General features: G+C 39.6%; 1 protein-coding gene across 1 annotated transcript; it reads left to right on the plus strand.

Annotated features, from left to right (window-relative positions):
* Positions 1 to 266: 266 nt before the first annotated feature.
* LOC117494302 (general transcription factor II-I repeat domain-containing protein 2B-like) lies at positions 267 to 3,263 on the plus strand (the record flags this gene model as incomplete). Its single annotated transcript, XM_034145146.1, has 2 exons — positions 267 to 1,197; positions 3,160 to 3,263. Coding segments are annotated over 2 exons (1,035 nt in total), but the record flags the coding sequence as incomplete, so codon positions are not given.
* Between the last annotated feature and the right edge of the window lie 21,537 nt (positions 3,264 to 24,800).

Genomic DNA, 24,800 nt, shown 5'->3' on the forward strand with positions numbered 1-24,800 from the left:
AACCGTGACTAGAAGGATCGAGGACATTGCGGGGAATCTGGAGCTTCAGCTGCAACGTGAAGTGGCAAGTTACGACTTTTTCTCCTTGGCTTTGGACGAGAGCTGTGATGTCCGCGACACAGCCCAGTTACTCATATTCGTCCGCGGGATAACACCGGACTTCAAGATTACGGAGGAGCTGGCAGCAATGCGGTCGATGAAAGGGACGACTACAGGGAGCGATCTGTTCACGGAGGTAAACGAGTGCATGGACACGCTGGGACTGAAATGGGACAGACTGGCAGGTGTCACAACGGACGGTTGTCCAAATCTTACCGGAAAAAAATGTCGGACTTTTGAAACGTATGCAAGATAAAGTGACTGAAATCGACGCGGATCAGAAACTGGTATTTTTGCATTGTATTATACACCAACATGTGTTGTGCAAGTCAGTGCTAAAAATTAACCATGTTATTGATGTTGTTACTAAAATAGTAAACTTCATCAGGGCAAGAGCTATGAACCACAGACAGTTTATCGCACTTTTGGAGGAGCATGAGACTGAGCATCGTGACATCGGCTACCACACAGCTATCAGATGGCTCAGCCTGGGCAAAGTGCTAAAAAGAGTTTGGGACCTGAAAGCAGAGATTCGAGAGTTTTGTGAGAAGAAAGGCAAAGACTTCCCAGAGCTCTCAGATGAGGACTGGATGGCAGATTTTGCATTTGCTGTTGATGTGACTGCACTGATGAATGAACTGAATACCAAACTGCAAGGCAAGGGCCTTTTTGTTCATGAAATGCACAGCCTGGTGAAGGCTTTCATGACAAAGATGCAGTTTCTTTCAAGCCAACTGGAGAGCAACAATCTCACTCACATGCAAACCCTGAAAGAAGTCACACCATCAGCTGATCACCTCCGCAGGTACTCATCCATGTTGGGAGCATTGCATGGTGAGTTTTCAAGGCGATTTGAAGATCTCAGAAAAATCGAGGATGAAATGCACCTGATTTCCTCTCCCTTTACCTGCAGTGTGGATAATGCACCCAGTGATGTTCAGCTGGAACTCATCGACCTGCAGTCTGATGCAGTACTGGTAGAGCACTTTAAGTCAGGATCTCTGCTGGATTTCTACTCTTCTCTCAAGGAGGAGAACTTTCCAAACATGAGGAGACATGCTCAGAAGATGTTGGTTCTCTTTGGCTCGACCTACATATGTGAACAAACATTTTCAATTATGAAGTTTACGAAATCCAGGTATAGATCCTCTCTCACTGATGATCATCTGTCAGCTGTGCTTCGCATCTCCACCTCAGACATTCAACCTGACTTTGATGCACTCGTTAAAGCCCAGCAGAGACTAGATTTCTCTCACTGAACAAGAAAAGAGAACTTAAAAACACCAAATGAGGTGGTTAGACTACAAATGTTGGCATGTAAAGGCACCAACTAGCAGTGAACTGGGACACTTTCTTTGGAAGCCTTTTTCTCAAAATCACAGTTCAGTGATGTTTAGTGACAGTTCAATATGATGTATCTTGCTTAATATTTGGAGTACAAAGACAATATTGTGATGTCTTTAGAATGCTAAGAACCTCTTTCCAACAGTAAATGAAACTCAAAATGTGTTTGAGTGAATGTGACTGAAAATGTTCACTAATATGAGTCACAAATGGTGAAAAACGTTCATTTTGTTTACCATTGTTTTGGGAAATTTGATTTAATAAATGACATTTTTTTGTAAGGCAACCTCACTTTTTCATTGTTTAACTATAACATATACTCTTACCAGCTTGTCAAAACAATGCTATTTACTGCTTTTTATAAAGAAATACAATTAATATTATGCAGAATTGAGTTCAGCCTTTTGGCCCGGCCCTCCACAATATTTTCAGTTTCTCATGTGGCCCCATGGAAAAAATAATTGCCCACCCCTGGTATAGGGGAAAAACACGCTGGCTTGTTCCAATTTCCTTATACCAATCACAATCATATTGGGCTAAGCACAGGATGCAGCAATGGTGCTCTTGCAAAATAGATTGCGGAGATAGCTTAAGTGGAACAGAGGGTCGGGTGAAATAGGCGGCCAATGGCAGGCTTATACCTACAATCTACATCCAGTATGTCAGACCTACAATGGTAGTACTGATGATGGAAATGTGAAGAGTTGAGCATATGAATAAGTATGCCCGGTAAAAAAGTATATGAGGAAAAGGGGGTGTGGCTGAAGAGGAGGGACCAAATAACAAAGTGTGAAAATGACATATTATTATGCTCCACACATCACAGTATGTTAAATAGTTTGAGGATCATTTTTGTCATTCTGCACCACGAAATGCAGATGTGGCCAAGTCCATTTATGCTAAGAAAAACAAGAGATAACAAGCCAGGAAAAACTGTTGTGTATTCCTTGTGCGATTTTTGAATTTGCATCAGTGGGACTGTAAACAAACAAAAATGGTAAATGGCATTGCATTTACATAGTGCTATTTCCAGTTTTTGCGACCACTTAAAGTCCTTTTGCACATACACGTCAGCATTCACCTGTTCACACACATTCATACAGAGGCAAAGTCTACCAGACAAGAGCCACCTGCTCCACTAACATTAAAATACCATTGGGTATGCCATCCGGAGCAATTTGGATTATCTTGCTCAAGGACACACAGACATGTTGACTACAGGGATTGGAATCGAACCACCAACCTTTTAATGGTTGGACGACGGCTCTAATTCCTGAGCCACAGTTGGCCCAAAAGTATTGGTGAATTTCAAAATACTGCAGATAAAATGACTGGTCAGGGGAACACGTTTAAGCACCAAATGTCATTGTTATCAAATATAAGTGCTCCAGTAAAAGACGAAAAGACAAAACATTTATAAAATGAAAAATTAACGAAGTACATTGAAGATACTTTCCTCTACATCTACATGCTCCACTGTTATGATACAAAAACATAATTGGAATAAGTGTATTCTTCAACAACTCTGCAGTAGAACAGACACTGCATGTGTGAGAAAGTCAGTCCATTTCTATGGCAGCTGTGTCAGTGTAACAGAGGCAGAACTGACATACTGAACCAAAACTAAGATTTATTGTGTGATGCTTTATTTTGTATTCAAGCCAAATGAAAGATTGTTGTATTGTCTACAGATATCTGGTTTCTGCCTTTTAACAGCAATGGGCAATGTGGCCAACACTGCAAAAAGCCCTTTGGCTGCCCAGGACTTCATGCTACTCACAGTGAGAGGAGCTGAAACCTGTTTCTCACACTGTGGATGAAACCACTTCCTGCTAAATATTGCTACCTGCTAAAAATAACATAAAAGTGTGGCTACCTTTAATGAAAAGCATATATTTGTATACTTCACTGTAAATTAGTTAAAAAAACAGACACACAGTTAAAAGGTCCCATGGTCCCCCTTCTTAAATGTGTTATCCACTCAGCATACATCGATATAAAAACACTTCAACAAATTAAATTAAAGTGCTGTTGGCAAGAAGCATCTGTCAGAAAGTTGTGTCGTGTCTAGTTTCAGTCTGCTGCTGCTGAGCCTCTCCATGAAACACACAGATGGGGCATCGCTCGCCTCAGACTTTAAGTGCTTGTTTCCTAAAACTCCTCAACGCCTCTCAAAAAATCTCACGGATGGGCTGCTGTTGAAACCAGTATTTCTCTCTTCAGCTCGTGTCTTCCTGTCTCTCTGAAACTCCTTCTTCAGAAATCTCATCTCATCATGAAGTGCCTCAGATCCAAGGTGCTCACACAGGAAAGGCCATACAGCAGCCAATTAACAGAAGTTTCGAATAATTAAGGATTTGGAAACGATGACGCCTCATTGGTCTCATTGGTCTCATTGGTGCGATCACACTCACAGACCGTTTGTCTTCCTAAACAATGTGGATCAGCTCACGTTATTGCAGATGTGTGCTTTGTCTGTTTAGGCAGTTACACAAATACAAGCCAGCTGGGGCTGTTTTCAACGGGACAATATTTTTCCAGTGGGAATGTTTGGTAGGGATGGGAATTTGAAAGCAAATGTATATTCCAATATTCGACCCCCAAAAAAACGGTTAGCCGATTAACCGAAATGTACATATCCTATAAAAACAATTATAAATACATGTTCAAATAAGTATAGAAACCAAATGTGTCAAATGTATTGAACTGGTGATCACAGTTTGAACAGTTGACAGCTATAGGCCTACAGCTTTCATGCTTAAAACCTAACTTGGTTTTTAAATGAAAGAGGGATCATACACAAACAACATAACGGGTTAGGGTAACGTAACCCTATTACAACAGAGATCAACAACCTATAACAGGGCCTATGCACAGAATGCAGCTATTCAATACTCATTCTTGTTTAAGAATATGAGCATGTCTACTCAGGGGAGAGGCGGGTGCGGAGGCGATTCACAATCAGGCCAGCTGTAGAGAAGACCCTCTCAGCTGGAATTTGGGCATAAGATGAGGTTTGAGTCTGCGTGATCTGCGAGTAGGGAGGGGCAGCAGCCATATCAATAGCTAGAACTAGCTAGATCTGATGGATTTGGACATAAACGCCAGTGAAGTATAACCGGACGCGAGAGAGAGAGAGATCAGCACCTGTAGCTCTGCCCACTGTGAGGGACCGGAACAAAACACACCTTTAGACCCAACACATTTAGCTATGGCACTGTCGTATACATTAAATTATTCCATTTGATAATATGTAATCAACTTAGGCACCCTCCCAAAAAAAAAAATAATAATGCATGGCAACACACACACATCTTTCCAACAGTAACAAATGCTGATATGCATGAAGCACATTGTTTACAACATAAAGGCGAAACATATAAAGCTTTCAAAGTTTGAAACTCAAACAAGTTTCATACACAACTGCATTCATCAGCAAGTATATAAACACTTCACAACATAATAATTGAATTAAATGTTATGTTGTCTTAGATTCCTTTGATCATTATATGTCTCCATCAGCCATCAGATGATGTGATGATCTTTTTTTTGTCATGGATGGCTCTGTGGGTCTGTTAGTTGATAGGTTGCTCAACCGCTTGGGACCAAACGAAAAATGTCAGCATCTTATACGATGGATTGCCCTACAATTTTGTACTGACATTCATAATCCTCAGAGGAGGGATCATACTGACCTTGGTGATATCGACTGACTTTTATTTCTAGCGCTTAGGTTGACATTGATCAAACATCTCCACTATCGGATGGAAAACAATGGTGCAAATACTCATGTCCCCTCAGGATGAATTGTAACTGCTTTGGAGTGTCCATCATCAGGTCAAAGCTTTCATATGTCCAGTACTTTGTTTTATGAACAAAAACCTTCAAATCTAAAGAAATTCCCATCGACCTTGGCTATTCTTATGGCTGTGGTATTACATATCAGAGGGAAAACATGTCAGAAAATGTATTTTGTTATCCTTGACATCAAAGTGAAGGTGTATCTGTGACAGTGCCACGTTTCTGACTGTTTGAAACAAACCAAAACTAAATTCCCAAAGTTCCTCGCTTGGTTTAATGAATTAAACTCATGATGTAGACAGTCTAAAGTTGAAAAAACTCCTTCAGATTCACTCTAACATGCTCGGTCTAAGCAGCGTTAATCCTTTTGCCTTTCTTCCCTTTCTTTCAATCTGTCTGTCACTTTTTCAATTTAATTTCTCAGCTTGAATCGCTGCACTGGCAACCAGTCGAAACAAGTGGTTTACCAAATGTACCATTTCTGCCAGCCTTTCTTTCTCTCCCTCTCTCTCGCCATTTTCTCCTCTCCCTCCGGTGTACCCCCTGCCAGCCCCCACCCCCTCCCACCTCCTCCTCCTCCTCCTCCCCTGCCGTCCCATCTTGAAGACAGCGTTGCGTTGCGGCTCTGTGCTCCTAAAGAGCTCAAACTTTCGGCCGGGGAAGCGGTGAAATGGAAAAATTTAATCGCATTAAGAGAAAAACCTTCTCTTTTCATTTTGTAAATTCCTGGGACACGCTTTTTTTTCCACCCTCTTCCATACACCCCCCCCCTTTTACACCTTCCTCTCTCTCTCTCTCTCTCTCTCTCTCTCTCTCTCTCTCTCTGTTCTTACACGGCTGCTGAGCTCAGAAAACATCCGCCCTAGACCAACACCCACACACACACACACACACACATACAGTACATGTAAGAACACACACTCACTCAACTCCTTACTTTACTTGAGGACACACACACACACACACACACACACACACACACACACACACACACACACACACACACACACACACACACACACACACACACACACACACACACACACACCACACACACACACACACACACACACACACACACACACACACACACACACACACACACACACACACACACACACACACACACACACACACACACACACACACACACACACACACACACACACACACGAGACAGAGATCAAAGACGTTCACTGACTCGTCCTCTGTTCCCTCCCTCCATCTTGCTTCCCCTCCTCTAACTCCCTTAATGTACCTTAACAGGTTTTCCTTCCTTCCTTCATCCCTCCATGCTCTTCCTTATTCTTTTTTTCTCCTTCTTTTCTCTTTCTGTAACACAAAATTCCTCCTTTCTCAATTGCAATCTTTCCCTAATCCTCTTTCCTTCCCTTTTTTTTTAGTTCCTTCAGTCTTAATAGAAGACGCCGTGTTCCGGTTTCATGTCGTGTACACATCTGCCTCCATTGTCATTCAGCTACCTCCGTGACAGGGACACACAAACACAGACAAACACACACACACACTTCATTCCAACACTAACCAGCATTTCGACCTCTCTGTGGTTATTGACCTCTTTCTCCTAAACACACAGACAGAAATACACACACTGCTTCCATGGGGACGAGCCACCTGAAGAGCTGAGGATTAACGGACCAGTTCAAACAGTGTCAAGAGCTTGTTCTCTCAGTCCCCTGTAGAAACCCCCTACAGTCACGCTCACACATAATACACAGATTGCATCTTAGGAGTTTGCTTCCAAAATGAGAATTAACAAAAGTGAGATGTTCTGTAACGAAAGACTCTCCAACTGAAAATGTAATTCACTGGGGATTGAGAGTTTAGGGGTATTTCTCTACATCCTTTAAATCTGGAATCAGCAATGTTAATCTTATTCTTGAAATTATGATCCACAGCTTTAATTCTAGTTAAAACGGAAAGCTTCCTGTTCCCTTGAAACCAACCTTGAATTCTAAGTTGTTGTCTTTATGTAAAAACGCTGGATTTTTTGAACAAGCAGAACATATTCAGCAAGTGCCACTTTCTAAAATAAAACATGTTGTCATTTAAATGTGACTGTTGTCGGTGCAAGTTGTGAGTTGCTAGTTTCAGATAGAAACACACAAGCTGCATCTTTTCCCCTCTGGTTTGTCGTTTTTTTTTTGTACGTCAGCTCTAAACTCTGCGGCTGGTGTCCCCTCTGAACCCGATGGTATCTATTGTGTGCAAAAAAGACCAGTTAGCTTCACATTCCTAGTGGATACTGTCACACTAAAAAGCACAATAGAGGTGCTTTCACACTGCAAATCTTTTAGTTCGGAGCCGCAACGTCAGCCAAACTGTAATATCACTCACTCTGGTGGGTGGGTGTGTGTGTGTGTGTGTGTGTGTGTGTGTGTGTGTGTGTGTGTGTGTGTGTGTGTGTGTGTGTGTGTGTGTGTGTGTGTGTGTGTGTGTGTGTGTGTGTGTGTGTGTGTGTGTGTGTGTTTGTTTGTCCCTGCTCTTTCATTGGCTTGCTCTGTCCCTCTCTCTCTCTGTCTGGCCATCAGAGGGAGCTCTCATGCAGCCGGATCACTCCACACGACTCCACCTAAATGTTATTTCTATCACAATCAACTTGATGAACTCCTGTCATGTGTGTCTTTGCTGTCAGTTCTGCATAATGCATGTACAGTATATCTGAAAAAAAATGCCCAATTGAAGAAGAACACATTTTCATAAACTGATCTGATACTGTAGGAAGGAAATGGTTGAGCCCACATCCAATTATGCCTGGGTCAAGAATGACGTCCAACAGCTGTATTTAAGCCGTGCGATCACCTCAAACAACCACTACACGTTCAGTGCCTGCGTATCCAGTTTGGAAATGTCACAGTCAAATCATTAGATTATTCCTCTGTATACAATGCCTTTTGGAAACATTACACCGATTCCAACATCGGTTGAGTTTTCACCAAAGATTGCAACTTACAATCTCTTTATTTGAATGTCTACATATGTTATGAATGCCCAAGTGACGAAGAGATTCAGGTTCCACCGATAGCTTTTCACTGTGATATGTGGTTTGATGCTGTTATTGCCCACAATGGCAACCTGCATACCACAACATGTAAAGACAAATGAATAAAGAGGTGGCTGCAGCATTGTTAAAGGCCAACATGAGAAATCGTCCAAAGGCAAATAATGTGTAAAAAAGGTGCTAGCAAGTTGAATACCTTCATATCTCCAAATCAATGCTTTGCACATTCCCTGTACAGCTCTTCTACTTTAAAGTCATCCCAAAATGAATAGTACTTATTTTCTCTTTTAACTGTATATGGAACATTTAGATCAATAAAGTATATCTTATCTTAGAGTTATTAATAAGTCAAGATTGGTTTGTTGTGAGTTGTCGACTGTTGAAGATATTGGCTGCATATATGTCTGTCTTATCTCTAACATGGTGATCAGCCTTTGGAGATCAAAGCACTAACATATACCTTTGGAAGACTCAACAACATTGTCACTTCCCATAAATCACACCTTGTTATGAGCGGTTTAATGTAGGAACTATTATTTTCTACCAAACTACACCCGCTAACCATTGAGGCCATTATCTCACGTCGGCACAAGCACAACCTCTCGTCCATTGTTTGGGATGATTCAAAGCTAATGAGCATGTTTTCAAGACGCTGGACTCTGTGCACTCTGGGACGCAGGGGAAATCATTTGTAAAACCAGTATGACGTCACTCTTATCCCCTCTTGTCCAACTATCAGGAGTGTCCAATGTCAGATAAAATGTATTTGGGGGCAGGTTTTAGCTCAGCAGCACAAACTGAGGCATCTGTGCAGCTTATCTGACAGCAATAACAGGAATCAAACATCCGGATCCCAGACACTGATATGTTGTCATCCGGCAATATGTGAATTGATTGAACTGTAAAAAACCTGCAAATCCTCCTAGCTGCTCCATGCCTCCTAGCACCTTATCTTCCTCCTCCTTACTTAACCGTTTCCTGTCTCCTTATCTCCATTCCCCCCGCCCCCCGGTGTGTCCTATTTCGATCAGTATATGTCGGCTTTTGAGATCACCATCACAGCCATCATCCCCTTGCGGATCTGCTAAGCGGATAACCTTAGGGTATTGAAAACATATAATCTGACTGGCGTGCAGATGTGTGTTTAACCTAAAGGTATTGTTGGTAACCTATAATCCTTGTACTCCGGGATCCGTCTGCTCCACCTTCGAGGGGGCAGGAAACCTCCTCATGCCAAGATGACACAAATACCACAGGCTGTACGAGTAACAACACAACTACCCGTAACACAAAACGCAACAAAAGCAGTGCCAAGAGGGATAAACACAAAGTAGACAGACTTAAACAGACACTGATGCAACATACAAGACACTCAATAACACATAACAGTTTACACATTGAATACTGTTTTACAAACTGGTCGTTTGCTTGTGCCACACACCTGAAACCAATAGAACAGCTGTACAAGAGAGCTATCAAGGTGTTTGACAGAAAGCCTTATTCATACCACCACTGTACCATCCTTGAAAAACACAATTTCTTGAGTTTTGACAATTTAAAGTCTTTTAAAAGTATGTGTTTTTTTTATAAATGTTTACATGGACTGGCCCCCCCTCCCTCAGGGGAATTCATCCACAAAAAACACACTGGACGCTGCACTAGGTCAGAAACCAGAGGAGACTGTGAGCTCCACCGCAGACGGACTACTTTTGGACAAAATGTCCTCTGCATTAAAGGCAGCTGACTCTGGAATAGCCTCCCAACTGAGATACGGGATTGTCCCACTCTCAAGAGCTTTAAAGGTCAACTCAAAGAGTAATCACCGCTAAATGCACTTTTACACAGGGGTATCTTCTCTTGCACTTTATATGTCGTTGCTGCGATATTGTACTGCCATGTGGTAAATACTTGTGTATGCTGCTCTTGCTCTTTTGCACTTTTTGCATATCATGTATTTTGTTTTTGCCATGTTTGTCAAATGTAATTTTCTTAAATGTTTTATGTGAGGGATGGTAATTAGCTCAAAGCTAAATCTGGCACTGTTACGCTTGATACATTTGAATGTTTTAAGTGTTCATTACTGTGCATTGTCCCTGCCAAATGAACGATGAAATGAAATGAAATGACATACAAACACAGAAGTGTGATATGCTGTCAAACGTGACACACTGTATGTAATCACAAATGTTCTTGTAGTGACTTAATGTCAACCCCGTCATTACTGAGGTGTCCTTGAGCAATACGCAAAGCTGTTCAATGAATCAGAGTCAGCTATATTGGACAAAGAAGTACTATTATGTTCATATGTATGTGAAAAATGAGGTGAATTTTTAAATATCATAATAATGTTAGGGTGAAATTAAGTATTATAAAGTTTATAATACACATTAAAGGTGCGGTAGGTAAGTTTGAGAAACCGGCTCGAGATACACTTTTTGTTATATTCCATGGAATGCTCTTAACATCCCGATAGCAATGAATATCTTAAGTGCTTTGACAAAAAATCCATTAAAAAATGTCATCTCTGGAAGCCGTAATACTGTAAAAAGTACGACCAATCATTTTAGCCAGCCCGGCTAAAATAACTGGATGGCCTACCTGCCTGTCAGCCTTCCATCTGTGCACAGACTTATCTCGTGCCCTCATTGGTCATGTGCGCGTTCGTGTGTGTTGGAGGAGGGGCTCTGTAAGGAAGTGGCAGATTTATTCCGGTTGTGTATTTTCAAATTCTAGCGCACTCGAGCTGGTTTCTCAAACTTACCTACCACACCTTTAATATGTTATATTGTATACTTTTGTAATGTTATAGTTACACACTCGCCACCTTCACTCATACTCGTATTTTTGGTTTACCTCATTTGATTTGCAGAGACTGAGATGAATTGAACTGATTGCATTACTATACTGTAAGTACCTTAATAAAAAAAAAAGCATAGATATTACAATAATATCATTGACGTTGATTATTTTGGCTACATTACATCGTGTAGTGCTAGATGTGTGAATATGTAACAGGAATTGTACTCATCTTTCCTGCTATTTAAAAAGATCTGATAAAAGTGCAATGTCAACCCAACAGATGCATAAAATGAGCAAAGAGATAAATGCAATATATCTGTAGTGCAATGCAACAGCTACAAAAGCACTGATGCACATAGAGGGACACGTTGTACAGTCCATGACGACTGGAGGACTGGAAATAAAATGTGAGCACACAGGCGCAACACAAGCGCTGACATTAAGACACGCAGGATCCATGTAAAGCCTGCTGCTCGGCATGTCGTGAATGCTTTTATCCAGAACTCCCCGTGGTGCAATGCATGTATTTTTAGTTCAGGAAACCTCAGTGGGAATAAAATAAAAGGTTGGAAAATGTAAGATCCATGAGCATTAGTTGGATGCAGATGCTGTGAGGAACGCTCTGAACTCCACAAGCATACACACATAAAAAAGCCGACACGCTCAGGGAATAATATGAATAATATGAAGCTTGTTAATATAAAAAAAATGGTATAAGCGACTTTCAAAGTGTAATAAATCATTGCCATATTAATGTTGATACGCTGATATAAAAGAATGAGTCCATGACAAAGAGGATTGCCAGCCTTTATATTGCATTTTAAATTATACTAACTACATTTTAATTAATCTGCTGCAGAAAAGAATGGTCTTACTTTGAACAAACTACAAAATAAAATGCTACAAAAAGCACCAAGGGAATCTTTTAACAAGGAAGAATACGTTCTAAGGAATAGACCAGCAGCGATGGAGAATAAAGCACGAGAGCACAGGTGCAATTCTTTGACCAGGTTATTAGCTTGTGTGTGCAGTGACAGCTCTAATGGGAAAAATGACAAGCAACTTAAAAGAGAGAGATGGAATGTGAAAGGTATGGAGTCTAAATAAAGGACTGGGGTGGAAATATAGGAGGGAAAATACAAAAAGAGAAAAACAATGAAGAAAAAGATGATGCAGTGAGGAATAGAATATAGGAAGAAATGGTAGAGAGAATATAAATATGTGATTTGTTGCACAAAAGCCAGACATGGTGGAGCTACACTTTTCTATATTGTCTGCACGTACACCAGTCTGCATATAGCCCATATAAATATGTAAGCGCTGCCCAGTCATCCATTAGTGATAGTGAGCTAAATGCATGACGGAAGTATTAAAATAACAGAATATAATAACATAAGCTAGTATGGCAAGCTTATAATGGCAATTTAATATTCAGTTTTAACTTATCATAATGAAGAAAATCTAGATAGCACAATAGAAGAATGAGCATTTAGATTGGTAAGCGGATTGCACATGAAAAAAGCTCACAGCGGCACCAAGAGAAACAATACATTGGGAAACTCTATACCGACAGATTATGCTAATTGTAAGGTTCATATTAGTATTTTGTTCCTCCACAATCTGACATGTTTGCATGTTCAAAAAGGTCTTTATTTTCTCATACTACCTCTTTTCACCCTCTGTCTGAAACCAGAACCCAGTCTGCTCTGATTGGTTAGCTGATCGGCTCTGTTGTGATTGGTCAACAGCTGAGAGATGTACATTCACAAAAATATATATAATACTAGAGGAAAGGGAAAACTTATAATAATAGGGTCTCTTTTAAGGGGAGACAAGAAAATTATGTGAAAAATTCAAAAATATCTTCCTACTAATCTAGATTTGTAAAATATACCTTCTCAAAATTGATATGCCAAATATTACATTACATGTAATTTGTTTGACGCTTTTATCCAAAGCGACTTTCATACATTCAGTACTGTGGGCAATCCCCACAGGACCACTTTAGGGTCTCGCCCAGGGACACAACGACATGCGGATTGCAGCGAGACTCCAACTTGCTCTTCCCCGATCTGAAGATCAGCGCACTGTCTCACTGAGCCACAGCCTCCTCAAATTAGGGACTAGTTTTATAGCAAAATCGCTTTCTTATGTTTTCCTGTTTTATCTTTTTATATTTTATTAATTAAAGGTGGGGTATGTAATTTTGGAGAAACCAGCTCGAGTGCGCTAGAATTTGAAACTTCGCAGCCGAAAGAAATCTGCCCCTTCCTTCAGACTTCCTTACAGAGCCCCTCCTCCAACACACACGAACGCGCACATGACCAATGAGGGCACGAGATAAGTTTGTGCACAAATGGAAGGCTGACAGGCAGGTAGGCCATCCAGTTATTTTAGCCGGGCTGGCTAAAATGATTGGTCGTGCTTTTTACAGTACTACGGCTTCCACAGATGACATTTTGCATGTATTTATTGTCAAAGCATTTAATATATTCAGTGCTATCGGGATGTTAAGAGCATTCCATGGAATATAACAAAAAGTGTATCTGAAATAAATTACATACCCCACCTTTAAATGTTATTTTAGCAGGATTTGCTCACATTTCATAATCCTGCACTTGGGTGTTGACCATGGCAGGTACACTACCTCCCACCAACAATCCTACATTTTAGGATCCTTCACATTTTAGAGGTACGAAAATAAACTTTGTGGAACTCTATATCTGTCTGACATTGATTTATAGGGTCTGAAAACCAAAACTCTCTGGGGTAAACTACTGTGTGTATTTCGGAGGGAGTAGGAATGACTCAGCACACATTCTCCCATCAGTCAGCCACACCTGCTCCAAGCAATCCAATCAAATCTTAATATTAGATTTCAAATCCCATTTGGTTAGTCAACCCCTCACATATTCTATGTAAGTCAATACATCAAAGTACAGATGCTACATGCCGTTTCTACTCCTAAAACACTGACTCACTATAAGAGAATGTATCAAAAACACTATAACTACATTATGGGTAGTTCAATTGGTCAAATGAAGAATGTAAAAAGAAAAATGCAAACAATCTGAACATTTAGGACTTCCTACAATCAACTGTTAACCGACAATAGCCACACTCCTAAAGTAAATTCTCACTTGGGGGGAGCACCCATCGCCAAGTGAGGTATTTCCGAGAATTCATCTGGACCTTTTAATCACCAACAGGTCAAAGTAACCGCACGTTTAAATCCTCACGGGGGTGCTGGTGTGGTTCCAGCCTCCATAGTGTTGTGTAAACACTCGGCACATACATCATGTGTTAAGCAACAGAGTAAAAGACAATCAAATAGGTGTGCAGGAAATCAGGGAGGAACAAGAAGGAGAAGGTACAAAGAAAGATAGGAAAGCGTAAGATGTATAGCGGTGTCACACCAACCCAGACGGTGCTTGGTTTTTTTAGTGGCTGCTGAGTCCTTGACAGAAAAGGTCAATATAGAACAACACAGAGTCAAGTGTGGAGGAAAAGGGATTAGGGAGAGAGGGATTTGGGAAGGAGCAGAGGAGCCAGAGGGGGAGGAGAACAAAACAAAGCAATGGGGGAATTAATACAGAATAGAAAAATACAGGTACTTTAAATGTAACAGGATGAGGGAGGTAAGAGAAGAAAGACACAGAGGTAGAGGAAGGAGAAAAGAGACTAAGGAAGAAGTAGAGGAGGGATAGAAGGAAGTGAGTGGGCGGAGGACAGGTGTGATCCTCCACAGCTCGGGTGTTTGTTTAGCCAAGAGCGGTAGCGGTGAAGCAGAGGATTATGGGATTATGGTCGGTGTCGATGGTCATGTGAGTTGTCATGGCCGACACTGACCCTGCTTACCACCTCCCAGCAAGGAAGCTTAGCCTGGCTGTGAAGGCGAAGTCAGATACACACACACACACCTGCCCACTCATCAGTTCACACTCTCAGCGCCTCTTCTACTTCGCTTTTCTTTTATACCTTTTCTTGTCTTCTCCTTCTTCCTCTTTCCCCACTGACACTTGTATCTGACTTTTTAATGCTCTTGTCTATTTCTGTCTCTATATCTCCCTCCATCTCGTTCTTTATCTCTGTCCTCCAGATGTCAGGCTTCTTTTTGCTGCATGTTATACATGCACAGCTTATCCATGCCCGCACAAATCCAGCAGGATTCCTTGGTTTCTCTCTTTGGAAGAGTAACGAGTAAAACAGAAGAAAGAGGAATACGAGATTGCCTTGTCAGGAGCAGTTACTCAAATAATGTCCAGACGGTGAGGAGTAAATACAGGAACAAGCCCGGCCTCGGTAAGTTTCTCTTGACTTGATATGGCGGTGGAACTTTCGTTATTTGATCAAATGTAATATAAGTAAAGTGATTAAGCCAGCGGTTTACGAAAAAAACATTAGAACAAGCAATATATAAATGACAAATATTGTATAATGAACAAAGTAGAGAAGATAAAATGGCAAATGAAAACATTGAATAGATTCACATCTGAATTAGATACATGATAACACAACAGCACAGATCTCCATATTTGAATCAAATGCAATCACAATGTTTTATTCATGCCATCTGGTCAGGGACGAGCCTCATAATAATCTGAATTACCATTTTGTTTCAGGTCATTATTCTGTCTGAATCACTGAATACATATTCAGCCATTCAAAGGTCTGGAACCAGGCAGGAAGTTAACATATACACATACCTTTAAGGGAAACGTTTTCATTTGAAATCAGTGGCCTTAAGATATTGTTGGGTTTAGCAAAAAGTAAAGTGTTTGCAAGTTCTTAAAAGAAGCATTATAGCCTGAACAGAAGGGAATGAACAGCAAACAATAATATAATTGTTATTTGGATGGAGCTGTTCTGTGTTAAGTTAAAGGTTAGGTAAACCTATTTCTCAATGTGTTATACTTTAACATAACCTTCCTATTTATGCATTATGCTATAATAAATTGCATTGACCTCCATTGAATTTGAGTGGGCACAACTGCAGTTGTTATAACATCTCTGCATTTTTGTTTATCTATTTAGGGGGCATTGCAAATGATTCAACAGTGACATTTAGCACCATCAATGTTAATGTGCCAGCTCATTTGTACCAATAGGGTAAAAATAATTAAGACGTCTTTTTCACTTTCTAAACGATAAGCCTCAAATGCAAGGCAAGGAGTTTGATCTTACTTAAATAAATACTGTAAAACACTGACTTCATGTCTGTGTTTTTATAGTTACTTTGAGTCACTATTTGGAAAGGGCAACACAAATAGAAATCACAAAAATAATTAACTATGGCCCTAAAAACAAAGTCAAATTAATGTCTTAGAAATTAAGAACTAAAAAACTGCTGTCATTAAAAATGCCATTAAAATAGAATTGTTTCTAATAATGGGAAACGTTTTCATATAAGGGTAACTGATATTGTGGATTTAAAATAAAAGATATAAGATATATTTGAGTTAATCTTAAGTCAAGAATGTAACTGTAACTGCATAAATTGAACGTGTTTTATTCCTCACTCTCACCTCAGTGGTGTCAGTGGATGAACTGATGAACCTTTCTAGATAAAAGCTGTGTCATCATTAACCCAGAATTGATCACAACTACATCCACACAGGTTATCAAACACATCTAAGCTAAGCACTTCTGAACATGCCATCACAGTTGTGAAGGCCTGCTTGACCTATTCTGTATGTTTTATAGCATAATAATATATTGTAAAAAAAAGGGCCACGGCAGGGAGTTGACAATTGTAAGAAATTGAAATTATGTAGAAAGAATTTAAGATATCTTATACACCCTGTCCATCCATTCATACATTAACAATACCCTGCTATCGTTTTGGGGCAGGAGCTAACCCTAGCTGACATTGGGCGAGATTTCATTTCCTGGAGGCCATGATGATTCACAGCAAATGTCAGATGCTTTCTGTGGTTGTACCTGTACCATGCACTGGTCCAATTTGCTGGACAAAGAGAAATTATGACCTGACAGTGATGTGACGAGTGGTCGACTGACATCTCTATCTTTAGACTCCTTGGTGTAAAAACGTAGTCAGTGAGCGAAAATGACAACAACCTGTGGCTCCTACAATTTACAATTCTTCCAGATGTTTTGATATCCATTTTCTGAGCAAACAGAAGCAACTATCGTCAGTGAGCATCAACAAACAGTACACACTCCTCAGGAAGACTGCTATATAATATATATTATTAACAATTTAAAAGATAAGAGAAGTCTTGAGGATGTGAGGACTACTTGTCCGCCATTAAACGTACTATAAGTTAACCCCTAAACACTTAAACCAATGTACTATGTTTTGACTCGCGGTAGCATGGTTCTTTTCTGGGCATCAGACTGGAGTGACGCATTCATGGCTCTAATCTCAACCGATTCCACATCCTGATTGGACCCTTCTGTTGTTTTCTCTACAGAACTACAGCAACAGAACAAACTACAACGCAAACATTCAAAAGTAGAATATCAGTTATTTAGCCCCAATAAGGAGAAACTACTTCTTCCCTTCAGGCTTGTTTTTTAAACAAAACATGACCAAGTGCCCCTTTTTTTCTTAAACGGTTTGAAACTAAAACACAGTTAGGTCTTTTGATAAAACAAAAGTTTCACTTGACAAATAACAGAAAAGGAGAACCAGTTTGTCTACAATGTAGCTAACCTCCGGTAGTCAATGTCAGAAATAGAAAGCAGCAGCCAAATGCGACCTTAAGCTCGCAGCTTCCGGATTTCAAACAAGATCCTGAGGTCTAAATGTAACCTAATCAGCATGTGTTGCATTGATGTAATAGACATGTTTCACCTCAAAAACAGATTTTCTGAACACTGTTTGATGACAACGAGATCAAATCAGATTGCCAGCAGGTTGAAATAATAGATTCATTTTCCCTGCTATATTGGCACAGCGTGGCGGCTTTCATGAGAGATGAGCGGATAAATGAGCTGTGAGATCAAAATGAACACAATAGAAAATGAAATAACTACAAATAGAAAATGCTATATACATATGCTTATTTTGAATCTTGGCTGAAGGACACCGTCAAAATAAACGTTACTTATTGATATGTTTAAAGTGTGTTATTAAGAATCTACAGAATGTTTGTGTTTCATAATGTATTATTCAGTGAATTGATTTTTAAAAGTAAACCTCTTAGCTAGTGTGTAATATATAAACTGACCGGCTCCATAGATAATGATTAAGGTTGAGGGTGTTTGCTGTGAGCTGCGAAGGCGGTGGGCTCAGGATCAGCTCGCTCCAGACAGAAGAGTAAACACAGACCAGAGGCTTTGTCTGAACAGATTAGTCAGCTATTACGTTTACCACTCACCAGTGAGTGAGGGATTACATACAGTATGATGCCATGGAAGTTAATAAATAAAAGTAAAATAAATAGCAATTTCGGAACAGATTATAACTGGCAGGTGATGTTTGTAATATCTTTAAATTATACTCTTTATAAAAAGGTAGGAAAAAAAATCATCAAATTCAATAAAAAATCTCTTTATATTACACAGGTTTGGAATATTCAAACAATTTAAAGAAAAACATTCTGCCCTATTTTTCTTTATGTTTTTTGGCACATTTGTTTACGTGATGGAATTAGAAACACTGGGATATAAGCAGTGCATCTGTGAACTCTGACCTTCTAGGTATTAGTGGATTATAATGTTGGTGTTCTCAAAGCTTATTCAATCGTTCTGCGAAAGTCTGTGAGGATAAGAACGTACAAACGTTAAATACTTAAACTGGACCGAGGAGGAACAGGTGTCAATCAACTGGATTACTGTAACCTATAAATGACAACACTGCACATTTCCAAAAAAGGGTTACTTCAAAATAAAATGCTAATGTTTGCATTGAAAGGGTCATTCTTTTTCTTTAAATATGTTAAATATTCCTGTTTAGGTTTTTGAATCGAATATTAAACATAACTTGTGATTATGTTTCAAATAAAACGTCCCTGCACAACCTCACAGGTGTCCTCACTTTAGCCCAGTGGTTCTCAAACTTTTTCTGTCAGGTCTTTGTCTTTGGAGAAAAAAAAAAGTCGGGCCCCCCCCAACACAAATAGTCACGTAATGGGCCATTTATTAAAATACATCAATATGAACGTGAGCATTCCTTTGCTAGAACAGTGATAATAAAACAATGCTCCATAAGTCTGTGTGGTCAAAAAAATAAATACATAATACAATTGTGCAATCCCTTTGCTAGAACAATAAGTTATAATACTTTGCAAAAAAATGAAAAGAAAGAAAATGCTGATATTTGGCAAAAAAGTGTGTCTTATCATTAGTGGCCGCAATGAGCCTGTTTTGCACTGCACATTTCTTCAAAACGGGGTTGCAGGCTCAGTGGCGGCGCCAGAGATTTATTTTGGGGGTGCTGTGGGGTAGCTTGATGTTTCATAGAGGGTGCTCAAACATTTAGGGTTTCCCATTAATGTACCGGTCGCTACAGTGGAATTTTCTACTGCAACAATCCCCACGCAAATACACAGTGTACCCGCGACTGTTACAATGAAGGCTCGATAATCAGCTCACGGCATATAGGTGTAAGCTGTGTAAGGTGTTTTTAATATTGAAGTTAAAAGCATCAATCTGATGCACTTTGAGAGCAAAATGAAGAGATCTATGGATACATCTCTCAACACCCATATAAAACAGAACTGTAAACAGATTTACTTTTTCTTTATGGATATTTTACTAATATTTTTCATTTATTCTCTTATTTTTTTATAACTATAATGATCATATAAACGTGTGCCTCGGAAATAATTGTTTACATTAATTGTGACCAAAACGTTTGAGACCCGGCCATTAGCTCGCTAGCACCAGAAGCTAACAACAACGATCTCCGGTACTGGTGCGCTCTCTCTCTCTCGCTCGCGCACGCACACAAAATGGCTCGTTCCACACACACACAGAGCCGAGCTTGAATGAAACACAGAGACCCATACGTACCTGTACTGTACTGTATCATATTATTTTCGATTTTTTTTAAATTTTCTTTTCAAAACCATTTTTCCTCCTGGTCTCTCGCGCCCCCCGCTTTGAGAAACACTGCTTTAGCCTGATAAGACCTTCAAGAGCGTGTGGGCGTGTGCAGACAGCACTTTATTGACAAATCTCTTGGTGACATCACAATTTCCAACATAGCACCATATGGTTATAATCAGCTGTGAGGGTGAGCAGAGCCTCTTATGGGGACAGGTAAAGCTTTATGTGTATTCATTTAAATGTAGTATATTTAATGTTACGAAAATCCCTTGGCATTTTGAGATGCACTTTGTCTGCAGTGCACCACCAGTCTTAAATCAGTGTTTATTCTCTCTTGTAATTGCTTGTTAGAAGGCATGCCGGTGTGGAGAAAGGCTCCCTTACTAACAAGCAATAGTCTGGCATTTTCTCCAAAATGGGACCGGGTGTAGCTAAAACAAAATAAAGAAGGAAAAATGCTACAGACCATTAAAAGGAGACATAAAAGACTCAATTTCAGGTTCATACTTGTTTTTTGGTTTTCTAAAGTTTAAATTCCTTCATTTTTCTCATACTGGTGGTGCGAATGTATCTGTTTTTTACCCTCTGTCTGCTCTGATTGGCTTCAGAACTGCAAAAGTTGTTGATGGAGATACTCAGATGGGGGCAGTATATTCTATTGCATTTGACATATGAAGGGGAGGAACAATATTTTCTGACTTGAGGCAGCACATAGAAAACTAACTGGATTGACTTGTTTTACAGTTGGTTGGTAGCCACTCTATTTACCCAAATATAAGTGAAGTAAAAGTGGAGGTTTCTTTCTAACATGTCCCCTTTAACCTGAGAGTTATGGGACTTTTCTGTGGGAAATGCATGGGGGAAAATAATTCTGAAAAAATGTGTGGAGATAAATAACAAGACACTACCAAACAGGGCACTTAGGATAGCTAAATAGTTGGATTATAATGATAATTTCTTCAGCTTTTACAGCCATCTAGTCTCAACTCAATTTATCGATCCACCATCATCATCAGACTGACAAATGAGGGAATAAGTTTAAAAATTATAAAAAAGAAGACTTCCAAGTCTTGGAGAATCTAAAGCAGAGATTATCATACTGTGAGACGCACCTTCACAAGCGGGCATGGGGGAGTTGTAATGAAGGTGTGGAGGAAGAAATTGCGTGAACAAAGATATTGAAAGGTTAAAGGGACAGGTGTGATGTTGTTAAAACTACAGGAAGTAGGTTATTGCAGTTTGGCCATCTTACCAATGGTGTCAACAGTTGCAGTGGCTGTGACAAATGTTAACAAAGACACAAAACACATATTTTTTACATTCAGTGTGACTTTCGCTTGCCAGCAATATCATTATCTCCTTTTCCATTGGAAATATAATTGCGTAAATCCACCGTTTACATCCAATCTAAAACATTTTGAAACGTAGTTGTCTCCATTTGGTAACTTTGGTACCGCTGGATTAGTCACATACACGAGACACTAAACATTTGTGACATTGGTCTTTCAGTTAATTAGCAACTCCACAGTTTTCTTTTCCAGTTTGTCCTGCTTATACTGCCTACGCAAAGCTGCCACTCAGCCACCCACATCATTTACAAAGAAAAACAGTTAGTTGTGATTGCTGTTCTCATTATCTCATATCATGCGCTGCCTGTTGAACTCGTGCAGAGTCGATGTAACTGTGGAACAATACTGTTTATTTCTCTCAGTTGGCTGAAGGCTTTGCTAATCAGGCCCATTATTGACATCTGGATGTTCAGGATTTTATTCATCAGTCCAAACTGCACTGTTTTGGTGTTCTGTCACTATATTTCTGTGTCTTTCATTATCTCTAAGCGTAAAGTTGTATGATGCTAAGTGGAATAAATTAATATATAAGCACACAAGCACACACTGGGGGGAAGAAACTGCAGAGCTTATCTTCAAAGTCTCAGTTCTCCTGCCTCTTCTGTGTGTGATTGTGTTTAATTATTGATGCATTTACCTGTAGGCAGTACAAAAATAGTAAAGTGAATATAGAAACAATCAATTTTAAACATCAAAAATTCAAATTCAACAAAAATTAAGTACTACATTAAATTACATTTCCCCCTTCATCCTGAAATGTATCTCTGACCGGATACTTTGTTGCTAACCATTATAAGCACTTTATTCATCATTATCTTCATTAGCTGACTGAGTCTCACATGGCTGTCAATCCCTTGACACTGAAGGCAAATTATAATGTGATTCACAAATAATTAGTGTGATAATTGCTTCAGTTACACCATGCTAACAAACTGTGAGGTCTCTGAGAAACTCAAGCCAGCGTCCGGACGCAAAACACAAGAGAAGTTGTTGTTGGACAACTAATGTTACTGCAGAGCGGATTTACAATACATAACAACTTCAATCTATTCCTTGGTTCCTTTTTGCAATTCTTTATGATGGAAATGATTATGTTAGAGAAATCATGCAGTGTAACACATGCTGGGGTAAAAATCTTAATTATTTTACAGAGAAAATTATATTATTGATAAAAGTACTAAATATAGGACAGTAGTACTGCAGTAGTAGCGCGTAGTGTGGTTTATGTAAGGGATAATGTGCAGCGATGCGGTCATTATCCAGTATTCAACTAAGCCATGTAATAAATTGATTATTACATGGCTTAGTTGAATACTCGATTCTGATTGGTCAATTTAGAACACGTGACACGTTGTTAATCCAGAACAGACAGACCGTTGTCAAGGATTTATTGACCGTTGTTAAGGACGCTCACATCTGCACAAACAAGTCCGGTCGATTGAACTGTATACAGTTTGGCTTTTCTAACTGACAAGACAAGAGCGACAAGGAAACAGCGGAGAAGTAACGGGGCAGAAACCCTCCTTTTTACGCAGCGGTCCAGACATAGACATCAAACGGCGACACATATTCAGTTGCCAGTTACTTTGGCATTAGGGCAGGGATATCTAGATACTTTCCAAGGTTTGACATCATGAATTGTGCTAATTTTAAGCAAGCAACGATGTTTTCAAATCTGTAATCAAAAAGCTCTGCCTTCCTGCCGTTGCGTTGCTACGTTTTTTTTTTCAAACGGTAACAACGGACTATTTTCCTTAGCGGATGCATGTCAATTTAAATCAATACATACAACTATTTTTTAAATCAATAAAATCATTTTCTAAATCCATAAAAGCATTTCAATTAATAGTGGGAGTCATATCATTACTTTGTTGAGAATGTGGCCATGTAATAAGCGGGATAATGTGCAGCGACTTGGTCATTATGGGGAAAAGAACACCTTCATGCCGATCTAGATCACTCCGCTTCGCGTCGGGCTCCTGATCAGCCTGTCGGTGTTCTTTTCCCCATAATGACCGCGTCGCTGCACATTATCCCTTACTTATTACATGGTTTAGTTGAATACTCGATTCTGATTGGTCAATTCAGAACACGTGACACGTTGTTAATCCAGAACAGACAGACCGCTGTCAAGGACTTATTGACCGTTGTTAAGGATGCTCACATCTGCACAAAGAAGTCCGTTCGATTTAACTGTGTATACAGTTTTGGCCGAAAAGCAAACTGCATGCAGTTTGCTTTTCGGCATGCAGATGCAGATCTAGATCCCTCCGCTTAGCGTCGGGCTCCTGATCAGCCTGTCGGTGTTCTTTTCCCCATAATGACCGCGTCGCTGCACATTATCCCTTACTTATTGCACAGGCCTGGCTATGAATGAATCAGTGCGAAAAGTCCTATAAGAAATATTTTGTGCATGCACAAATATACATACATATGGAGGCAAGCAATGGGAAGTTTTGCCAGAACATATTTGCTCCTGAGTTATGGAGTTGGCTACTTAAGGAAACCGGCTGACTGGAAGAATACTCAATTGGGATTTAAAATAAAATCTACTTTGGTCGAGAAATAACGTGTGATAAATGTGTGGAATTTATAATTACGAAAGGAGTATTTATTTGTTAAAAGAAGCCATGTTTGATGAGATTAATATTGGGTTAGCAACTTGGTTATGTAAAAATGCTTCATGGATTTATGTTGTTTCTAATTTATTTAAGAAACAACGTTTTTAATGTGCCTTTTTTATTCAACTATCATTTCTTCAACCAATCTCTATGTTTTTGGGCATGGAGAACTGCCAAGCAGTCACTGGTGTTGCAGCATGTCAGTGTAAAGAAAAAAGCAAGATGAAGAAGATGAGTCGTTATAGGAAGTTTTCTTACTTTAGCCCCCTAAGGTACACTTTGTCACAGCGTTGAACCCGATCCAACCAGTTTAAAACCTGGACTACAACTGAGCGTCACTAAGTGAATCAAATATTAACCACACTAAATGATTTCTCTGTGTGACTGGGGGCACCAATGAGACATCTATAATCTGTCACAGATGTAACTACACCCACTTGCAATGTGGTAAATAAAGTATGGTAGAGAAGATAAGAGCAGTTTAAGGGACAATTTAAAATCCTTAAAAATAAGACATAGATGAGAGATAAAAATAGGGTGTAGCTCAATATAGAGTAGATGGAAGCAAATATCAGGAGATTCATGTAGGACATTCGTGGAGGACAAAACCCTGAGACTTTTTCTTCTGTGTTTGAAGATACAGTTTCCCAGGATAAGATACTGTATGTTTTTGTGATTTGTACGTGCTGTTCAGCAGCAAATGATACAGGGGAATTATACTACGGACCTTCATTGCTTGCTGCTCATTATTTG

This window comes from Trematomus bernacchii, unplaced genomic scaffold (assembly GCF_902827165.1).
Source record: "Trematomus bernacchii unplaced genomic scaffold, fTreBer1.1, whole genome shotgun sequence".
Lineage (NCBI taxonomy): Eukaryota > Metazoa > Chordata > Actinopteri > Perciformes > Nototheniidae > Trematomus > Trematomus bernacchii.